This window comes from Macaca fascicularis, chromosome 19, assembly GCF_037993035.2.
Source record: "Macaca fascicularis isolate 582-1 chromosome 19, T2T-MFA8v1.1".
NCBI lineage: Eukaryota > Metazoa > Chordata > Mammalia > Primates > Cercopithecidae > Macaca > Macaca fascicularis.
In genome coordinates, this window is record NC_088393.1 from 54,211,818 (window position 1) to 54,232,324 (window position 20,507).

A 20,507-nucleotide genomic window follows, 5' to 3' on the forward strand; every position below is an offset into this window, starting at 1 on the left:
GGACTACAGGCATGAGCCACAGCACTTGGCTTTCCAGGTATCACATTGACACTAGGAGATCTCCTATCTTCCTTGAGTGGCATAGCCCAGGAAGTTACACCACGCTATTGTTCTCTCACATGGGCAGATTTCTGCAGTCAAGAAAATTAGATCTTCACAGGGACATAGGCAGTGCAAAAATTCTACCACTGATGGACACTGACAATTCCTGCTGCTGGCGTTGGTTCTGAGGTCCAGTTTAGCTCCTAGAACTTCATCTGTCTCCTTATGCCTGTCATTCTCCTGTTAGCAGATTCACCACCCACATCAAACTTCTAACTTTTGCTATCTCCATCCTGGAGCTTGTAATCCCAAGCAAGATTTGTTTTAAAAATGTTTGCATTTTGGGCCAGGCGCGGTGGCTTATGCCTGTAATCCCAGCACTTTGGGAGGCTGAGGCAGGTGGATCACCTGAAGTCACGAGTTCAAGACCAGACTGACTAACATGGTGAAACCCTGTCTCTACTAAAAGTACAAAAATGAGTGGGGTGTGGTGGTGGGTGTCTGTAACCCCAGCTACTTGGGAGGCTGAGGCAGGAGAATCGCTTGAACCTGTGAGGTAGAGGTTGCAGTGAGCCGAGATCACGCCACTGCACTCCAGCCTGGGTGACAAGAATGAAACTCTGTCTCAAAAAAAAAAAAATTTTTTTTCATTTCTAGTCGAGATTTAAAACATTCAGTTTGTGTGGGAGAATTGTGTTACCTTTGATTTTTTGTGGTTTCCTAATTCTGCCTTTAAACAAACACTGTATTATCTAAGAAGCAGAGGCATGTGTAAACATCTTCGTGCATAAGTATTGCATAAGACCTAAAATTAAGGCCCGACATTATATACGTCCTTGATAGTTGGGGACATTGGGAGGGCCTTACAAGTCTGAACCACAAAGTTTCCCCCTCACGCTGCTCCTGTGGATAAGGTCTCTTAGCCCAACAACCCTCCCTATCAAGGAGACCGGTTATAGTTCTTGTTTATTCCTGAATAGCTGGTTTCAGTTCCCTGCCAGACCCTGAAATCACTCAAGCAGCCCAGTCACATTCATTCTGTGAATCCATTCATTCTTTTTTTTTTTTTTTTTTTTGGAGATGGAATCTCATTCTGTCGCCAGGTTGGAGTGCACTGGCACGATCTCGGCTCACTGCAGCCTCCACCTCCCAGATTCAAGTGATTCTTCTGCCTCAGCCTCCCAAGTAGCTGGGACTACGGGCACGTGCCACCATGCCCAGCTATTTTTTTTGTATTTTTAGTAGAGACGGGGTTTCACCACATTGGCCAGGATGGCCTCCATCTCTTGACCTTGTGATCCACCCGCCTCAGCCTCCCAAAGTGCTGAGATCACAGGTGTGCGTCACCGTACCCGGACTACCATCCATTCATTTTTAAAATGAATCTTGCTTGGGACTACAGGCCCCAGAATGGAGATAACACTTCCTCCTGCAGGAACCAGGGACCACCTCACTCTTTTGACACTACAGAGCCTGCCTTCCGTAGCCCCTGCTTGTTGGGTGCTCCTAAATGCAACGTTTGTGGCCATTCTTAGCATGCAGTGTCCTCCCTCAGGCTGTGAGCATAGGTGGGGCTAATAATCTACTGTTGATTTCATCCACCCAGAATTAACGTCCTGTGTTTTGCCATCCCCACAGCCCTAGGGTGGGAATCCTTTTCTTATAAACGAGGTAAACAGGAGGCAATTAAAACAATAAAAAAATTTAAAGGAAAGTTTAGTGTTCATAAATGTGTTTAACATTAAACCACCGATAGTCTAGAAGCAGCCTTTGAAACTTCTGTAATTTGGAAGTTCTGTAATTTGGAATAGACTTTGGAGCAGCCTTTTACACTCCGGAAACAGCCTTTTAAACTTCTGTAATTTGGAAGTTCTGTAGTTTGGAAGTTCTGTAATTTGGAATAGACTTTGGAGATGAATCATAATGGCTGAATAGATGCAGGTAGGTGTCCTCCACAGAGAAAACCAGAATAGCAAGTAGATACTCACATTTCAAACAAATGGTCTAGGAGAGAATGCTGGGGTTCACCAGAGAAGAGATGGAAAGCATCAGAAGTAAGCAGAGGGTCCGAGGCAGCTTGCCCGCCTGGGATTGACCGAGCTGGAAGAGACTCCTGGATGTGGGGGGGCAATAAGAGGGACAGCCCCTGGGCTCCACACTCCCAAACGGGCTTTTATAGTCTTGGCTATGGGAGAAACACCGGACTCACTAGGGCCTCAGGCCTGACATACGAAGCTGCCTAAAGATGTTGCTCCAGAAAGGGAACCCACACGCACTCCCACAGGCATCTGAACCCTAGGCAGCCTCAGATGGGCACCATTTTGAGCCCAGACGTCAGGTATCTACGGACAGCTGCTGCCACTGTGCTGCTGCAAGAAGGCGGAAGGGAGACCAGGCACTCCCACGCACCCCTGGGAGGGTCACTGCCGCCCTGGCGAAGGCTGCAGTTGAGACTTAGACGTGAGCAGACTGCATTCCCCATAGCTTCTTGCCCATGCTGCTTGCGTGGGAGGGACCTCAGCCTCTGTGGTTGCAGGCCCAAGGTGCAGTTTTCATAGTTGAAGTTCAGGCTGTGCCCCACCCTTGGCCTCAGTTAGAGTTGACTTGGCTGCAGCTGTGGCCCGGTTTAGGAGGGACAGGGAGTCCAGGCTCTCCTATACATACTCAGGATAATACTCAACACCCTGCTGTGGGACGATGCTTTTCTAGGAGGGGTCTCTGTCTTGCCTGGTCACAAGCCCACAGCTGGCACCATTTTAAGTGTTTAACACTTGGCTGTGCCCCGCCCTCCAGGTGAGTTTGAGGTGATGTGTTCCACACCCTGCTGGGAGAGGAACAGGGTAGACCAAGCTCTCTTACCAAACAGGATAGTCCAAGCTCTCCAGGGTACACCATACACAGGACAATGACCACTGCAGTGCTACAAGTGACTGTGGGACTGGGGACAAGCCTGCCAACTGATCGTATCTTCTTATAACACCAATATGGAGGGCTTGAGTCCCAGTGAGCTGCTCCCCCACTGCTACTGCTATCTCCCATGCCACACCAGCTGTCCAGGGGCCTGAGAACCTGCCCACACACCAGGATCATCGCTCCCACTGCTAGCTTCTAAGCCAGACATCTGGAGGCCCAAGAATCAGCCCCTAGAACCCACTAACTCGAGCCAGGGTATGCGGCTCTGGGGCCTAAAAACAGTCACTCTCATCCCACTGCTGCCACTACTGGGGCCAAAGACTGGCTCAGTTGACATCCAAGTCTCCAGTTAAACTTTACTACAACCTCAACTAATAGCTGTAGCTTAAGCCACTGAGGAAATCACAGATACCACTGACCCCGAATACTGCCAAAGAAGTCATACAAAGACCACTCTACTGCAGGTCAACCGGGATAATTTCCCTAACCCCTTCATGAGACTTGTGACAGGGGTACTCAAAATACCTGTAGCGCTCAATTGCTCACCAGTGGGTGGGGTGGGGTGGGGGTGGAGCATGCTGGCAAGGGGATACAGGAGCCAGGGCAGGCGTGTTTTGGGCACTGGCAGGAGCACAACTCTGTACTCGCCCTGCGGCAGCATCTGGGGGATCCTCACAACCCATGAAACCTCAGAGGGAGTGTTGCAGTCAGCGCTCTTTTGGCTCTGCCATCCACAAATGGCTTAGGTGTTTAACAGCTCGTTGTGACAGCCCTGTGTATCCTGAGCTCCTGCTCAGTGTCCAGGAAGAATCAGGTTGCATGAACGAATTGAAGATAGTAAATGTGGGGAATTTTATTGCCAATGAAGGTGGTCTCAGTGGAAAGGGGAGCTGGAAAGGGGATGAAACAGGAAGGTATATTTCCCCCGAAGTCTGGCCGTCCCCAGCTGGGCTCCTCTCCAAAGCTATGCCATCAAGCCATCCCTCTGAAGTCAAGTTGCTTCTCTCTGAAGTTCATCTGTAGTCTCCGATGTCCAGCTGCTTCTCCTCTTCTTCCCTTCTCTGCTCTCTGCCAGTGGAGCCTCGGGATTTTATGGGTACAGGACAGGGGCAGGGGTGACGGGGCAGGCCAGGAGTGGTTTTGGAAAAGGCAACATTTGAGCAAGAAAACAGGGATGTAAAGTTCCCCCCATGGGCCGTGGTTCCAGCCTTGAGGGTGGGTCTCTTACCAGGGACCCTGCCCTTTTGTGCCTAGAATTTTCCTGCCTCCTGTTCCTATCACAGTGCCCCAAATCAAAGTGTCTTAACAACGTACATCCTCAGGAAAAAATTATCCCCTACAAAAGCAATTTTAACAAACTGGAACAAGTGACTTGGCTGCTACACCCAATGTGTAGATATCAACAGAAGGACACAGTCACCATGAAAAAGCAGGAAGATATGACACCACATGAAAGATCATAACAATTGTCCAGCAGTAGATCCCAATAACAAAGAATTCCTCAAAATGCCAGATAAAAAATTAAAAATATGGATCTTAAAGAAAATGTGATGCAATAGAAATCTGAAAACCAACACAAAAAAATCAGAAATTCAGTTTGGAATATGAATGAGAAATTTACCAAGAAGATACAGATATCATAAACTTCTATAATTTGGCTATTGCACAGCATGATGCATATAGTAAAAGAAAATGTATATTTCAAAATTATTAAGAGAGTACATTTCAAGTGTTCTTACCACAGAAAAATGTCAAATATTGAAGGTAATAGATATGTTAATTTCCTTGAGTTTAATTATTCCACCTTGAATTCATCAGTCATGCTGCATCCCATAAACACAACTATAATTTGTCAATTTAAAAAATTAAAAAAATAAACTTAAGAGGTTTATTTTTACGCTTTTTAAAATTCACATCCAATTTATAGCCCTTTTAAAATATATTTACATTTCAAGATACACATTTGATGGAACATGTACATTTGTCAGTGCTTAGAAAGTTCCAGTCCTATAGTCCCAAAAAAAGAAAAAAAAAAAAAAAAGTTAGCCAGATGTGGTGGCATGTGCCATGTGCATGTAGTGCCAGCTACTTAGGAGACTGAGGTAGGAGGATCACTTGAGCCCAGGAGGTTGAGGCTGCAGTGAGCTGAGATCATGCCACTGCACTCCAGCTTAGATGACAAAGTGAGATCCTGTCTTGAAAAAAAATAATAATAAATAAGAAGAAAAGAAAATTTCTAAGATTTTCCTCCCATCTGCTCACTCCAACACTCACAGCCTGAGCATCTTCCCAAGATGCATCTCAACAACTCACTGAGATGAGTATTATTTCCTCTCAACTGTGAAGAAAGAAAAATTGAGGAATTATGAGACAAAGACAAGGAGAAGAGAGGAAAGATTTCAGAATTAGCCAGACATAAAACAACAGTGTCTCAGGTGATGACTATCTAGGGTTGGTGTCACATGGGTAGTAAAAAGAATTCACCAAGACAGTTGTAGGTAAAGAAAGGCAGATTTCTTAAGCAAAAGTAGAAAAATATGTTGCAAGAAAGCAAAGGCAAAACAGCAAGTGGGGAGCTGACTGCAAAGAGACAAAGGCTTGCTGGGGATTTTATAGGATGGTGCTTGTGCTGGAGGGAGCTACTTACAGTACTGATAATGGCAAGGTTGCGGTGAGCTGATTTGCATTTTTCTTTTTTTAAATGAAATTTAGGCTGGGCGTGGTGGCTCAAGCCTGTAATCCCAGCACTTTGGGAGGCTGAGATGGGCGGATCACGAGGTCAGGAGATCGAGACCATCCTGGCTAACATGGTGAAACCCCATCTCTACTAAAAAATACACAACACTAGCTGGGCAAGGTGGCGGGTGCCTGTGGTCCCAGCTACTCGGGAGGCTGAGGCAGGAGAATGGTGTGAACCCGGGAGGCGGAGCTTGCAGTGAGCTGAGATCCGGCCACTGCACTCCAGCCTGGGCGACAGAGCGAGACTCTGTCTTAAAAAAAAAAAAAAAAAAATTTAACTTGGCTTTTACTGCATTTTTAAAATGTAAAAATGTAAAAACAAACACAACATAGTATTTCAATGCTGTACCTTTATGCAAATGACTTCATCTATCTTTTTAAAACTTGCTGTGATATAGCTAATGCTAAAACTGACACAGCTTCACTTTCTTCTTTTTCTCTATACTGAAAGCGGCAGAAATACACCTTTAATTTCAAGGCAATTTGGTTGAAGCCCTCAAAATAAAAAGTATACATCCACTTCCACTGCCCTGACTTTCCCCACATTGTTAATTCTGATTCTCTGTGCCATGTTAGTAGATTAGGCAGGCTATATATAATTTGTACAAAACATCTTTAGCCAGGGTAAGGCTTTAAAACTATCTTAAAAAGAAACTTGTCAAAATATTTTTGATATTTAGAACAAATACTAAATATTATAATTTTCTCCCAGCACATCTGTTTACACAGCCCAATTAGCTGGGTGACCTGTTAAAGATCGGCTTATGGAATGAATAGGTGAAGTCATTTCCTGAGCCAAAAGACACAGATAATAAATGTTAATAATAGCAGCAGACTGAAAAATTCCTTTTTGTTGTTTTCTGTAGTCAACGGTTTTAGCAAAAGAACTTTAGAAAATGACAGATTTTTTTGGTAAAGTTAATGCCTGAAAAGAGTTTAATAAAGAACATCCAAGGCCTGATCGCTATTTTTCTGAGTGTAACTTTTAGTTACTTTCCATAAGTTACGTTCAGTTACCGTCAGACATCTTACTGATGCATGGAAAAATGCCCCAGAAACCTACTATGGTTTACATACATTTTACATTACATGTATTACCTCTTAAAACCCCCAACAGAATAAAGTCTTAGCAAACACAAATTTTAATTTCTGAACACCCTTCCAGTAAGATTGTAAAGGTGGGAGGAAGGGGAGGAAGGATTTGTTTTTTGTTTTCCTAGTCTACTTGATTAAAATTTAATCTTCCAAGGGTTTGTTTAGCTCACTATCCAGGCTGCTAGTGTTATGATGAACATTATTACTTCTTTCCAGGGTCAAAAAATGACATTTGAAAGTAACGTAAATGCTATGACATGATTTTCCCAAGCATGACCTCATCTTGAAACATTAGAATATTTAAGAATTCTAAAGATTGGTATACCACCACTGCACCAGATTTTTTAATTATTCCAACAGCTACAGGAATTTTTTATAGTTTTTTAATTTTATGAAATTAAAGCTGAAGAAAATAACTGATTTAGAAACCATAATAAAAGGAGAAGTACTTAGCCAGAGATATCAGTTCTTCCTGAAAAAGGATAGGTTACCTCCTCTCATTGCAGTTTTTGTCAAGGTATCTTAACTGATTTCAGGTAGAATTAAAAATTCAACTTAAAAATAGAAACAAACAAAAGGACTACTTAAACTGACATTAACTAATAAAAATATGCTCAAATTTACTGACAGAATCATGGGCACTTCATACAATATTTAGACTCTACCAGTTGTAAGTAAAATAAGGAAAAAATTACAATTACAAAGCCAGTCTTTTCCCTTGGGGAAACCAAAATCCACTTTTGACCAATTGTTCCCTGCTTATACATATACTGTATATAATTATAAGCTTCTTCAGAGAAGCAAAGCATCTTTGTCTTCCCGACACTGGATTATTTAGCATGGTAGTTTTTTACATCAGGAAGGCAACTGCATGACTTGCATTTTTCTACCAGCTGAGGATCTGGTGATAGCTGGGTGCAAGAAGGTTGTGGTTATTTATACAGGAGGGCTATTTGTCCTGGACCATGAAGAAAGGCAGACTTATAGCTTATCTGCTTCTTCTTTTTGCTTTCCCCTGCTCCCACCAGGCTGACTCTTTTGCCCTTATTAGAACTCCACAAACAGGAGTTCCTCTTCAAGCCCTCTGTATCCCTCATCCCTCCCTCATACCTTTAGTTAAGAGCGAGGTAGGGGCCTTTACCCGATACAGCTCCGGGAGATAGGAGATGAGTGACACTGAGACTTCGTACCCAGAACCTTCAGCTTCACAAGAAACTTCTGCTGGGGGCCAAAGGACTCGGGACAGCAGAGCTCAAAGCAGGGCCAGAAGGTGCAGTTGGAGCCACAGCGACGGGTCTGCTCTAAGGACAAGATGGCATCATCGTAACAGCACTGCTCCAAAGGGTTGTAGATCTTGTTCCCACACCTGGGCACCGGCTGGCACAGCCATGGTCCTGAGTCAACAGGAGCATCTGGGGGCAGACATTGATGGTGTGCATCCAAGGAAGAACAGATACTCAATTCCCGGTCTCTCTTCCCAACGTCACCTCTTCCCTTTTCATTCTTCCCTGTCCTGTCCTTACCTGTAGTTCCTTGTGAACACTGGGAGAGGAAGACTGTTATCCCCCAAACAAGAACTAAGGGAGAAAGAAAAAAGGTTGAACATGGAGCTGAGAATGTGACAAGTACGGAAACAAACAAACAAACAAACAAAAACAGGGGTTAGGGTGGTTTAAAGGTGGAGATTATCACTTGGGGCTAAATCTGTATGGGATCCTGTCCAGGCAGGCTCTGAGCAGCACGCTCGTCACGCTTTGAGATAACTAGGAGGGAACAGGAGGCTGTAATAATGTTAGGGATAAAGGGGAATGAATTGGGTTGAGGTTTGGGAGCTGCACTGGGGATGGGATGAGACGATATTTGGATTTGGGGTCCTACTTACCCAAGATGCAGCATCGTGGCATCATGCTTCCAAAGAGGCTCTCAGAGAACTAAAGGAGAGGGATAAAAGGCTGGAACTTATGGATGCAGGCTAAATGGGCTTGTCTGTTACCCTGGTAAGTTTACTGATTGGACGGTTGCTGATCGTGCCACCTGCAGTCTCCCAAGCACACTCCTTGAAAGTAACTGAAGTCTCCCAAGCACATTCCTTAGTTTCTGTAAGGAGGAGACTGGGTGGCGTAAGGGACCAGAGAGCCGAATATTGCAGACTGACTAATTGCATTCTCTGTATACTGTTCCCAGACCTCAGGGTGAATGAACGTAGGTTGGTCCTACTCCAAGTTAGGCTTCTAAGAGTTTTCGAGCTCTGGCATTGATGAGGAGAGAGTGCCCAACTAAGCTCCAATCAGAGAGAATACTTCAGCCACTTCCCCATCTGGTTTCACATCCTTCCCTTCCTAATGCTTGTTTCTTCTAAATTCCCCAAGCATGATGTCTCTGGAAATGTCAAGGGGATCCTTTCTGAAGCCACTTTGTTTTTTGCTCTGGAGTCATTAGAGTTGTCACCTGCCCTAGCAGATGAGCCATGGCTCTGGAAACTTCAATAAGGGGGGTGGGGGTGGAGAATAGCAATGGCCCAAATCTCCTAGTGTGCTTGGTGCAAGGATTCAGAGACCTCCAGCATCTTAGTTACATGGTCAGGGAAAGTACTAAACACCTGCTTTTCATAATCATACTCTAGTAGTGGCCAATGATATGTGATGTAGTACTTAGATATGTGTAGTACTTAGGCGTGCAGAGGGAAGGGAAGGGCAGGGCAAACTGAGGCCTGCCAGGCAAGTGCCAGCTAAGGAAGGGCTTGGACAAGTTCAAATAATCCCAAAGCTGTGGAAAGGACCTCAGCCTTCATGGGTGTGTGATGATTCCATCAGAAAATGTCTAAGGATTGGCCAGACTTTCCATCCTCCACTTGCTGGCACAGCATAGGGACGAGTTCATCCAGCCTGTACGATAGCCTTTGAAATGGTTCTCCTTTTCTGAGCTTCGTTCTTAGCTTCCTGTACATGTGCTGAGGTGTGGGGTGTGGTTTGGATGCACAAGGCTGCTTTTCCCTACCCCGGAACCTAAGAAGGCCAACAATGTGAAGATTCCTAGTGAGCCCAGGCTATCAGCTTGTTTACTACCAAATGTTAAAAAGAAACGTTCGAGTTTGATTAGGTAAATTACAAAGGACAAATAATAATATCCTTAATATACAATTATCATTCTTCTTCCAGATGAAACTTCAGCTTGACTATTGGGCATTGGGAAGTTAATGTGTACTTAACTTTTCATCTTACAGAAGTGGAGAGGGGCAACTTGAAGGGATAACTTTTAATACATTTTATAATGATAATCATTTAAATAAATTATCCTTAATGTTGTATCTCATTAATACTAAGATGTCATTGAAAGACACACTGTTGTTTTACAACTCTAAGATGCAATCTCATCACTTAGAATGTTTATACTTATTAACAGAGCTTCTTGCTCTGTTGAGACGTAGACTTTTGGAAGGCAAATAGAAAAATAAAAATATGTGGGAAATAAATGTGTTAAAGATTTCTTAAAATGTCTCCACATTTGGAGACTACCTCCTGTGAATCATCTTTCAACCCCAGATTGGTTCCTGTGCTTCCTTACACAACATCGTTCTCAGTTCTACCAACAGCACTGGTCATGCAGAGTTTGGTTTTATTCTAAGCTGCTGACACCCGTGCTGCAAGTTATCATTGAACTGGTGACACTAGCCCCTTCTTTCTTTGAATTTTCTTTCATCTACTCCTAGAGATTTTGACAACTCCTTCTGCCTTTCTTTCTTTTTTTTTAAATTATACTTTATGTTCTAGGGTACATGTGTACAACGTGCAGGTTTGTTACATATGTATACATGGGCCATGTTGTTTTCCTTGTGCTAGGCAATCCTTTTGTGCCTATCTCAGAAACAAAATGTGATACTCTTCATCCCTTTGTCTTCTTGTGTCCCATAAAGCACTTGGTTATTGATTTGCAAGAAAATATGTACCTGGGTTTATTCCTAAAACAATGAGTATGTGCTTCATTAACAGTAAATTTACTTCATGGTCTTCTATTAATGTGTCATTCTGCACACATAACACACGAGCCAAATCATGGTGTTTTCTGATATTTAAAATGACAATTACACTCAACACATGAAACATAAGCAATCCACACAACTTAATTGAAGTGTCAAGAATATTAACCTGAAGACTTAGTTTGTCCCTGTACAAGCGACAGCAGCTATGTCACTCTGCTTGTCTGACAGCTATTGCAAGACCTTATTGATGATAAGTTGCATCACTAGTTCAAGGATATGGGAATGTAGACTATATATGTACATCTCTGAGTGGAGGAGAGTCATTCTAATTTGAAACTGAGTATTTATGAGGATCAGATGAAGTCACACTTGAAAAAGCTCCCAGCACAGTAGCTGGCATGTGTCAAGCTCTTAGTGTTTTCTCTTCTCAACTGTGCTTTCTTAAGAAAGCTGCAAAACAGGCTGGCACAGTGGCTCACACCTGTAATCCTGGCACTTCGGGAGGCTGAGGCAGGAGAATAGCTTAAAGCCAGAAGTCCAAGACCAGCCTGGGCAACAAAGTGAGACCCTGTCTGTGCCAGAAAACAAAAATAAAATTAGTTGGGCATGGTGGCGCATGCCTACATTCCCAGCTACTCGGAAGGCTGAGGTGGGAGGATCACTTCAGCCCAGGAGTTCGGGGCTGCAGTGAGCTGTGATGGCACCACTGTAATCCAGCCTGGGTGACTGAGTGAGATGCTGTTGAAAGGAAAGAAGAAGGAAGGAAGGAGAAGAAGAGAATAAGAAAGAAAGAGCAAAATATACACATCTTGTTCCATGAACTATTGACAATTTAGGTCATAGGCAATCATCCTTAGTCTAAATTTTCTTGAAGGAAGAAATAACTTTCTGGCACTAAGTTTCAACATAATTTAGGTACTGGATAATTTTTGCTAATTTAATGAAAATTATCAATCCTTCTCTCAGAAAATTGTTCTTAAACGGATGTATAGGTAGATAGGTAAGATGTATAGGTAGGTAGGTAGGTAGATAGATAGATAGATAGGTGATGGATGGATGGGTGCTTAGATGACAGATGTTAGATTGATAGACGACAGACAGACTGCATGCAATTTCCTTTTTTAGTCACTAATTTTACTTTTTTTAAACGTTAAAAATTTACTTTTAATTTTTTCATAAGTTATTGGGGTACAGATGGTATTTGGTTACATGAGTAAGTTCTTTAGTGGCGATTTGTGAGATTTTCGTGCACCCATCACCCGAGCAGTATACACTGCACCCTATTTGTAGGCTTTTATCCCTCACCCCTTCCCAACCTTCCCCCTAAGTTCCCAACGTCCATTGTATCATTCTTATGCCTTTGCACCCTCATAGCTTAGCTCCCACATATTGGTGAGAAGATATGATGTTTGGTTTTCCATTCCTGAGTTACTTCACTTAGAACAGTTTTCTCCAATCTCATCTACGTTGTTGCAAATGCTGTTAAATCATTACTTTTTTTTATGGCTGAGCAGTATTCCATTGTATATATATACATGCCACAGTTTCTTTTTTTTTCTGCATTAAACTTTTTAAATGGGTCTCAAAATTCTGTGATAAATTTTTGGTCAAGCTGTTTCCATTAAAAAGTACTGATTTAAAAAACTAGTGACTTAAAACTGCCACATGCAAAAAAGAAAACCAAAGTGGTCCACAAAACATTCTCCTTTCCTTTTGAAGGTTTTATGATGCATTGTTATCCCTAACCAGTCTTTTATTACTAAAGTTAAATGGCCAATTGAAACAAACAGTTCTCAGACTGTTCTTCCACCACTGATTAAGACCGGGGTGGCAGGTATTAGGGATAATATTCATTTACCCTTCTGAGCTTTCTGGGCAGACTTGGTGAGCTTGCCAGCTCCAGCAGCCTTCTTGTCCACTGCTCTGATGACACCCATGGCAACTGTCTGTCTCACATCATGAACAGCAAAGCGACCCAGAAGTGGATAGTCCTAGAAGCTCTCAACACACATGGGTTTGCCAGGAACCACATCAACGATGGCAGCATCACCAGACTTAAAGAATTTAGGGCCATCTTCCAGCTTTTTACCAGAATGGCGATCAATCTTTTCCTTCAGCTCAGCAAACTTGCATGCAGTATGAGCCATGTGGCAATCCAGTACAGGGGCATAGCCAGTGCTGATTTGGCCTGGATGGTTCAGGATAATCACCTGAGTGGTGAAGCCAGCTGCTTCTATTGGTGGGTCGTTTTTGCTGTCACCAGCAACGTTGCCAAGATGAACACCCTTGACAGACGCATTCTTGACATTGAAGCCCACATTGTCCCCAGGAAGAACTTCACTCAAAGCTTCGTGGTGCATTTCGACAGATTTTACTTCAGCTGTAACATTGACTGGGGCAAAGGTGACCACCATACCAGGTTTCAGAACACCAGTCTTCACTCAGCCAACAGGAACAGTACCGGTACCACCAATTTTGTAGACATCCTGGAGAGGCAGGTGCAAGGGCTCGTCAGTTGGATGAGCTGGTGTCAGCTGGATTCGGTGCAGAGCCTCAAGCAGCATGGTTCCACTGGCATTGCCATCCTTACAGATGACTTTCCATCCCTGGAACCAAGGCATGTTAGCACTTGGCTCCAGCATGCTGTCACCATTCCAACCAGAAATTGGCACAAATGCTACTGTGATGGGGTTGTAGCCAATTTTCTTAATATAAGTGCTGACTTCCTTAACAATTTCCTCATATTTCTTCTGGGTGTAGGGTGGCTAGGTAGAATCCATTTTGTTAACACCAACAATTAGTTGTTTCACGCCCAGTGTGTAAGCCAGAAGGACATGCTCTCGGGTCTGCCTATTCTTGGAGATACCAGCTTCAAATTCACCAACACCAACAGCAACAATCAGGACAGCACGGTCAGCCTGAGATGTCCCTGTAATCGTGTTTTTGGTAAAGTCTCTGTGTCCTGAGGCATCAATGTCTAATGACGACAATGTTGATACGAGTCTTTTCCTTTCCCATTTTGGCTTTTAGGGGTGTTCTGGTGGCAAACTCATTGCAAAAAAGTACCACAGTTTCTTTATCCACTCGTTGACTGATGGTTATTTGGGTTGGTTCCACGATTTTGCAATTGGAATTGTGCTGCTATAAACATGCATGTGTGAGTATCTTTTTCGTATAATGACTTCTTTTCCTCTGGGTAGACACCCAGTAGTGGAATTGCTGGGTCAAATGGTAGTTCTACTTTTAGTTCTTTAAGGAATCTCCACACTGTTTTCCATAGTGGCTGTACTAGTTTACATTCTCACCAGCAGTGTAGAAGTGTTCTCTGATCACTGCATCCATGCCAACATCTACTGTTTTTTGATTTTTTGATTATGGCCATTCTTGCAGGAGTAAGGTGGTATCGCATTGTGGTTTTGATTTGCATTTCCCTGATCATTAGTGATGTTGAGCATTTTTTCCTATGTTTGTTGGCCATTTGCATATCTTCTTTGGAGAATTTTCTTTTCATGTCCTTAGCCCACTTTTTGATGGGATCGTTTACTGATTTGTTTGAAATCGACAATCCCCATCAAAATACCACCATGATTCTTCACAGACTTAGAAAAAACAATTCTAAATTTCATATAGAATCCACATAGCCAAAGCAAGACTAAGCAAAAAGAACAAATCTGGAGGCATCACACTACCTGATTTCAAACTATACAATAAGGCCATAATCACCAAAACACCATAGTTCTGATATAAAAATAGGCACATAGACCAATGGAACAGAATACAGAACCCAGAAATAAACCCAAACGCTTACAGCCAACTAATCTTCAACGAAGCAAACCAAACCATAAAGTGGGGAAAGGATACTCTTTTCATCAAATGATGCCGGGATAATTGGCTAGCCACATGTGGGAGAACGAAATAGGATCCTCCTCTCACCTTATACAAAAATCAACTCAAGATGGATTAGAGACTTCCATCCTGAAACTGTACAATTCTAGAAGATAATATTGGAAAAACCCTTCTACACTTTGACTTAGGCAAGGATTTCATGACCAGGAACCCAAAAGCAAATTCAATAAAAACAAAGATAAATAGTTGGGACTTAATTAAACTAAGGAGCTTTTGCACGGCAAAAGGAACAGTCAGCAGAGTAAACAGACAACCCACAGAACGGAGAAAATCTTCACAATCTATACATCTGACAAAGACTACTATCCAGAATCTACAATGAACTTTTTAACTTTTAAGTTCAGGGGTACATTTGCGGGTTTGTTATATAGGTAAATTTGTGTCATGGTGGTTTTTTGTACAGATTTTTTCATCACCCAGGTATTAAACCTAGTACCCATTAATTATTTTTCTTGATCCTCTCCCTCTTCTCATCCTCCACTCTCTGAAAGGCCCCAGTGTGTGTTGTTCCACTCTATGTGTCCATGTTTTCTCATCATTTAGCTCCCACATATAAGTACAAACATGTGATATTTGGTTTTCAGTTCCTATGTTTGCTAAGGATAATGGCCTCCACCTCCATTTATGTTCCTGCAAAGGACATGATCATATTCTTTTTTTATGACTCCATAGTATTCCGTGATATATATGTATCACATTTTCTTTATCCAGTCTACCATTGATGGGCATTTAGGTTGACTCCGTGTCTTTGCTATCATGAATAGTGCTGCAGTGAACATACACGTGCATGTGTCTTTATGATAGAATGATTTATATTTGGCTGGGCGCGGTGGCTCAAGCCTGTAATCCCAACACTTTGGGAGGCCGAGACGGGCGGATCACGAGGTCAGGAGATCGAGCCCATCCTGGCTAACAAGGTGAAACCCCGTCTCTGCTAAAAAATACAAAAAACTAGCCGGGCGAGGTGGTGGGCGTCTGTAGTCCCAGCTACTCAGGAGGCTGAGGCAGGAGAATGGCGTAAACCCGGGAGGTGGAGCTTGCAGTGAGCTGAGATCCAGCCACAGCACTCCAGCCTGGGCGACAGAGGGAGACTCCGTCTCAAAAAAAAAAAAAAAAAAAAAAGAATGATTTCTATTCTTCTGGGTATATACCCAGTAATAGAATTACTAGGACAAATGGTCTTTCTGTTTTTAGGTCTTTGAGGAATCACCACACTGTTTTCCATATGGTTGAACTAATTTATACTCCCACTACAGTGTATAAGTGTTCCTTTGTTCCTTTTTCTCCACAACCTTGCAAGTATCTATTATTATTATGTCTTAAACTTTTTAATAATAACTATTTGGACTGGTGCAAGATGGTATCTCACTGTGGTTTTGACTTGCATTTCTCTAATGATCAGTGATACTGAGCTTTTTTGATACACTTGTTGGCTGCATGTATGTCTTCTTGAAAAGTGTCTGTTCATGTCCTTTGCCCACTTTTTAATGGGGTTGTTTGTTCTTTTTCTTGTAAACTTAAGTTCCTTATAGATGCTGTATATTAGACCTCTGTGAGATGCATAGTTGGCAAAAATTTTCTCCCATTCTGTAGGTTGTCTGTTTACTCTATTGATAGTTTCTTTTGCTGTGCAGCTTTTCAGTTTAATTAGATCGTATTTGTCAATTTTTGCTTTTGTCATGATTGCTTTTGGCATCTTGGCTATGAAATCTGTACTTGTTCCTATGTCCAGAATGGTATCGCCTAGGTTATCTTCCAGGGTTTTTTACAATTTTTGGTTTTACATTTAAGTCTTTAATCCATCTTGAGTTGATTTTTGTATATGATGTAAGGAAAGAGTCCAGTTTCAATCTTCTGTATATTATTTTTATACATATGCAATTATTTTGTATAATATGCAATCTTCTGCTGCCAGTTGTCTCAGCACCACTTCTGAATAGGGAGTCCTTTCCCCATTGCTTGTTTTTATCAGCTTTGTCTCAGATCACATAGTTGTAGGCATGCAGCCTTATTTCTGGGCTCTCTATTCTGTTGCGTTGGTCCATGTGTCTGTTTTTGTGGCAGTACCCTGCTGCCTTGGTTACTGTAGCCCTATAGTATAGTTTGAAGTCAGGTAGGATGATGCCTCCAGCCTTGTTCTTTTTGATTGGGATTGCCTTGGCTATTCGGGCTTTTTTTGGTTTCATGTGAATTTTAAAATAGTTTTTCCTAGTTATGTGAAGAATGTTATTGGTAGCTTAATAGGAATAGTGTTGAATCTATAAATTGCTTTTGATAGCAGCGGCTGACCGTCTGAAGTGGTCACTGCCATCATGCTGGCTGCAGCGGGGAGGTGCACTGCAGTGGTGGCAGGAGTGACTGCAGGAGCAACAGTGGTGGTGGTGGTGGAACCCCTGTGCATCCCCTGTGCCCTGTGTTCCCGAGGCAGCTGACTGCGCCACTCTCACCCTTGCACGGCCTAACAGGACCCACTCTCAGGCCTGGCGCCTCCACTGCAGCCACAACCTTGCTCCTCGCCGCGTCCCAGGAACCCACAAGCACCAGGCAGAAGGCACAGCCAGGACTCCTGGGGCCTGCCCTGAGAGCATCGAATTTGTGCAGGGTTGGTCAGGGCCGCTGTGCTGCCAGCACCTTGCCTGCCATCACTGCAGGGAAAATGTAGAGAAGAGGTGGGCAGTCCCCCGAGCCAGCCCCTGGGAGCCCTGTGGAGCCCACTGCCCTGGGCACCACCACAATGGGGCCGGGCTGAGTCACCCTCCAGCAGGGGAGCAGCCTGGTTGGGCACAGAGGGGCAGGCAGAGAGGAGCCCTGAGGTGGAGCTGCGTACAGGGTGGTACCACACTTCACAGAGCCAGCTGAAACCAGGAGGAGGCAGGTGCCCCACCCTTCTGGATGTGGCTACAGCTGCCCAAGTCAGGGCTGCAGTTTCCCAAGTCGCGGCTGCAGACCGGGGCCTCCCTGTGTTCTTGGGGGCTGGGAGCAGGCAGGAGCCCCACCCTCCCAAGCACAGGGAGGACCTAGGCATCTCGGCACTTTGGGGGGCCGGGAAGGCCCCTCTTTCCATCTGCTGAGGAGTGTTTCGTTCCCATTATGTGGTCGATTTTTCAATGTGTGCCATATGGTGGTGAGAAGAATGTATATTCTGTTGCTTTTGTGTGGAGAGTTCTGTAGAAGTCTGTCAGGCTCATTTGATCCAGTGCTGAGTTCAGGTCCTGAATATCTTTGTTAATTTTCTGACCCGATGATCTGTCTAATACTGTCAGTGAGGTATTGAAGTTTCCCACTATTCTTGTATGGATGTCTAAATCTCTTTGAAGGTCTCTAAGAGCTTGCTCTAGGAATCTGGGTGCTCTTGTGTTGGGTGCATATGTATTTAGGATAGTTAGGCCTTCTTGTTGAATTGAACCCTTTACTATTACGTAATACCCTTCTTTGTCTTTTTTTTTTTTTTCTTTTAATCTTCATTGGTTTAAAGTCTGTCTGAAATTAGGATGGCAACTCCTGCGTTTTTTCTGTTTTCCATGTGCTTGGTAGATTTTCCTCCATCCCTTTATTTTGAGCCTATGGGTGTCATTGCATGTGAGATGGACTGCAAGAGTGGGCCACTCCATACCTCTTTAACTCCTTACTTCCTCAGGAGCTGCTCAGGGCCAGGATCAAGTCCTCATGCTCAGCAACCCTGTGCAGGGCTTTCAGCTTCCTCCCCTTCCAGCTGAGGGCCTGCCTCCCTCACTCCACTCTCAGTGCCTTCCTTTCAAAGATCTGCTTGGTGTATGCTGGGCTTCTTGATGGTCAGTCTCTAGGTGGGAGAAGCTCTTCCTGGCTGCATCTGGTTGGCTGTCTCAGCTCCTCTCGCCAGTCAGAACCAATTTTTTTAAAAAACTAAATCATTCAAATTGAATTCTGAGATTTTAAGTCTGAGTTTAAGAAAGAACCTCTATGCACTTGTAAGAAATATATGTTACATATGAGGTTCCAGAAATGTTAAAAATTAATATGTAGAAAAGATACGTCATGCAAACACTAGCAAAAGAAAATTACTGTAGTATAAGTGAATAGCAAGGTAGGCTTTAATACAAAAGATAAAGCTAGAGATAAAGCAGGACAAGGAATAATGACACAGGGGTCAATCCAAAAGCAATGTATAATAATTATGAATCTGAATATTCCTAATTACTTAGCTTCAAAAAAGTAACTAAAATAAAAGTGGAAATAAGCAACTTCACAACTATGGTGAAAGACGTTAATACACTTTTTGGGATAGCTTATATAATAAGGAGAACAAAAAATCAGAATGGGCTAAAAATTTGAACAACGCAACTAACACACATAACCAAACATATGTGTATATGTCTATATGTATTTATATGTGTGTATATATTTATGTGTGTATGCATATATATGTATATATAGTATAAGACACACACACTATATATATATATATGTATGTATACACACACACACACACAAATATATATATATATATTTTGGGATGGAATTTCATTCTTGTTGCCCAGGCTGGAGTGCAGTGGCATGATCTCAGCTCACTGTAACCTCCACCACCTGGGTTTAAATGATTCTCCTGCCTCAGCCTCCTGAGTAGCTGGGACTACAGGTGTGCACCACTATGCTGGGTCAATTTTTGTATTTTTAGGAGAGACTTGGTTTCACCATGTTGGCCAGGCTGGTCTTGAACTGACCTTAGGTGATCCACCCACCTCAGCCTCCCAAAGTGCTGGAATTACAAGCATGAGCCCCCATGCCCAGCCTATATATATATATCTCAAAATGGTAGAACGTACATGATTTTCAAGTCTATGTAGAAGATTTACGCTAAATTGGTCATATGTTGGCTCATAAGGAAAATCTCAGCTTCCAGAGGATGAACATTATTAAAAATAGGTTTTTGAGCTGGGCACAGTGGCACCTGCCTGTAATGCCAGAAACTTAGGAGGCTAAGGTGGGAGGATCACTTGAGCCAAAGAGTTCAAGTCTAACCTAAACAACATAGTGAGACCTCGTCTCTAAAGAAAATGTTCTCTGGGACTCCCAGTTTCTAGTCAAGCATGTAAGAGGCTTGGAACTCCTCACCACCATCTTAACAGAAAGTAAATACTGAACAAAGTAAAAAATTAACAACTCTTAGATAAGTGGGATCACAGAGCAAACTACTGCCCTAAGATTTGTTGACACAGGCAGGTGGATACAGAGAATCAAAACTACTGCAGTAGAAACCCATCAGCAGAAACGTCTGTGGGAACCAGTACCAGGATAGGAAAACACGAAGTCTAATGAATGAAATCCTGGAGGCTCAGTGTGGACCAATCTGAGAATTAAAAACTCCAGGGCGCCCAGTCTAAGGGGAGCCTCTGCACTTTTCTAAGAGTTTTACCTCCAGGAACCCTATGAGGTTCTCACAGCGAATATGGGAGAAAAACCTCCTTCATGCTCCGGCATGAAGGGGGAAGGGGAAAGTAACCATTGCAAAACACACCAGAGTGTTCTGTTCTTGTTAACAAGCTCTGCCATTAAGAGAAACCATTTTACCAGAGCCTAAATTATTAGGGTTTTATCAGAGCCTAAATGACCTGGAGGAAGAGAGTATCATTATTATACAGGACAGTAAACATCTATTGTTTGCGCTAAAGGGAAACCTTACCTCTGTCTTCCAAGGAGGTTCACTACACAAACATCCTTGAAAAGAGTATGGAACAAAAGGACAGTCAATGCCTCACTGCCAGGCCAGCAAAATTGCAAGCGATCCATGGAGAATTGTCTCTGACACCAACAAACCCATATTTTTGAAAAGTAAATAAACACATGAGCAAGGTGA

General features: G+C 43.1%; 2 protein-coding genes and 1 pseudogene across 9 annotated transcripts in view; 1 reads left to right on the forward strand and 2 right to left on the reverse strand.

The window, feature by feature from the left end:
• IGFL1 (IGF like family member 1) overlaps window positions 1–20,507 on the forward strand; it is a 99,619-nt gene that overhangs the window by 22,045 nt on the left and 57,067 nt on the right. The window lies entirely within an intron of this gene.
• On the reverse strand, window positions 3,784–8,733 carry IGFL3 (IGF like family member 3). 8 transcript variants are annotated; one of them, XM_015441795.3, is made up of 4 exons: window positions 8,672–8,733; window positions 8,313–8,366; window positions 7,931–8,201; window positions 3,784–4,518 (listed from the first exon to the last, which is right to left on the reverse strand). In XM_015441795.3, the coding sequence occupies exons 1-4, from the start codon at window positions 8,694–8,696 to the stop codon at window positions 4,413–4,415; spliced, it is 456 nt and encodes a 151-aa protein (XP_015297281.2). In that variant the 5' UTR covers window positions 8,697–8,733; the 3' UTR covers window positions 3,784–4,412. The 8 variants fall into 8 exon arrangements, with proteins under 8 accessions (XP_015297281.2, XP_045234694.2, XP_065390714.1 ...); XM_045378759.3 differs by having other exon boundaries at window positions 3,784–5,146; XM_065534642.2 differs by having other exon boundaries at window positions 4,215–5,150; window positions 7,900–8,201.
• On the reverse strand, window positions 12,335–13,738 carry LOC102136040 (putative elongation factor 1-alpha-like 3; annotated as a pseudogene).

What these genes read in the sequence shown, in the direction of transcription:
- IGFL3 (XM_015441795.3), bottom strand. Translation starts at nt 8,696, where the DNA reads ATGATGCCACGATGCTGCATCTTGG. An exon ending in GCCACGATGCTGCATCTTGG is followed by an intron (nt 8,367 to 8,671) that starts GTAAGTAGGACC and finishes TTTCTCCCTTAG; the next exon opens with TTCTTGTTTGGGGGATAACA. An exon ending in GTGTTCACAAGGAACTACAG is followed by an intron (nt 8,202 to 8,312) that starts GTAAGGACAGGA and finishes GTCTGCCCCCAG; the next exon opens with ATGCTCCTGTTGACTCAGGA.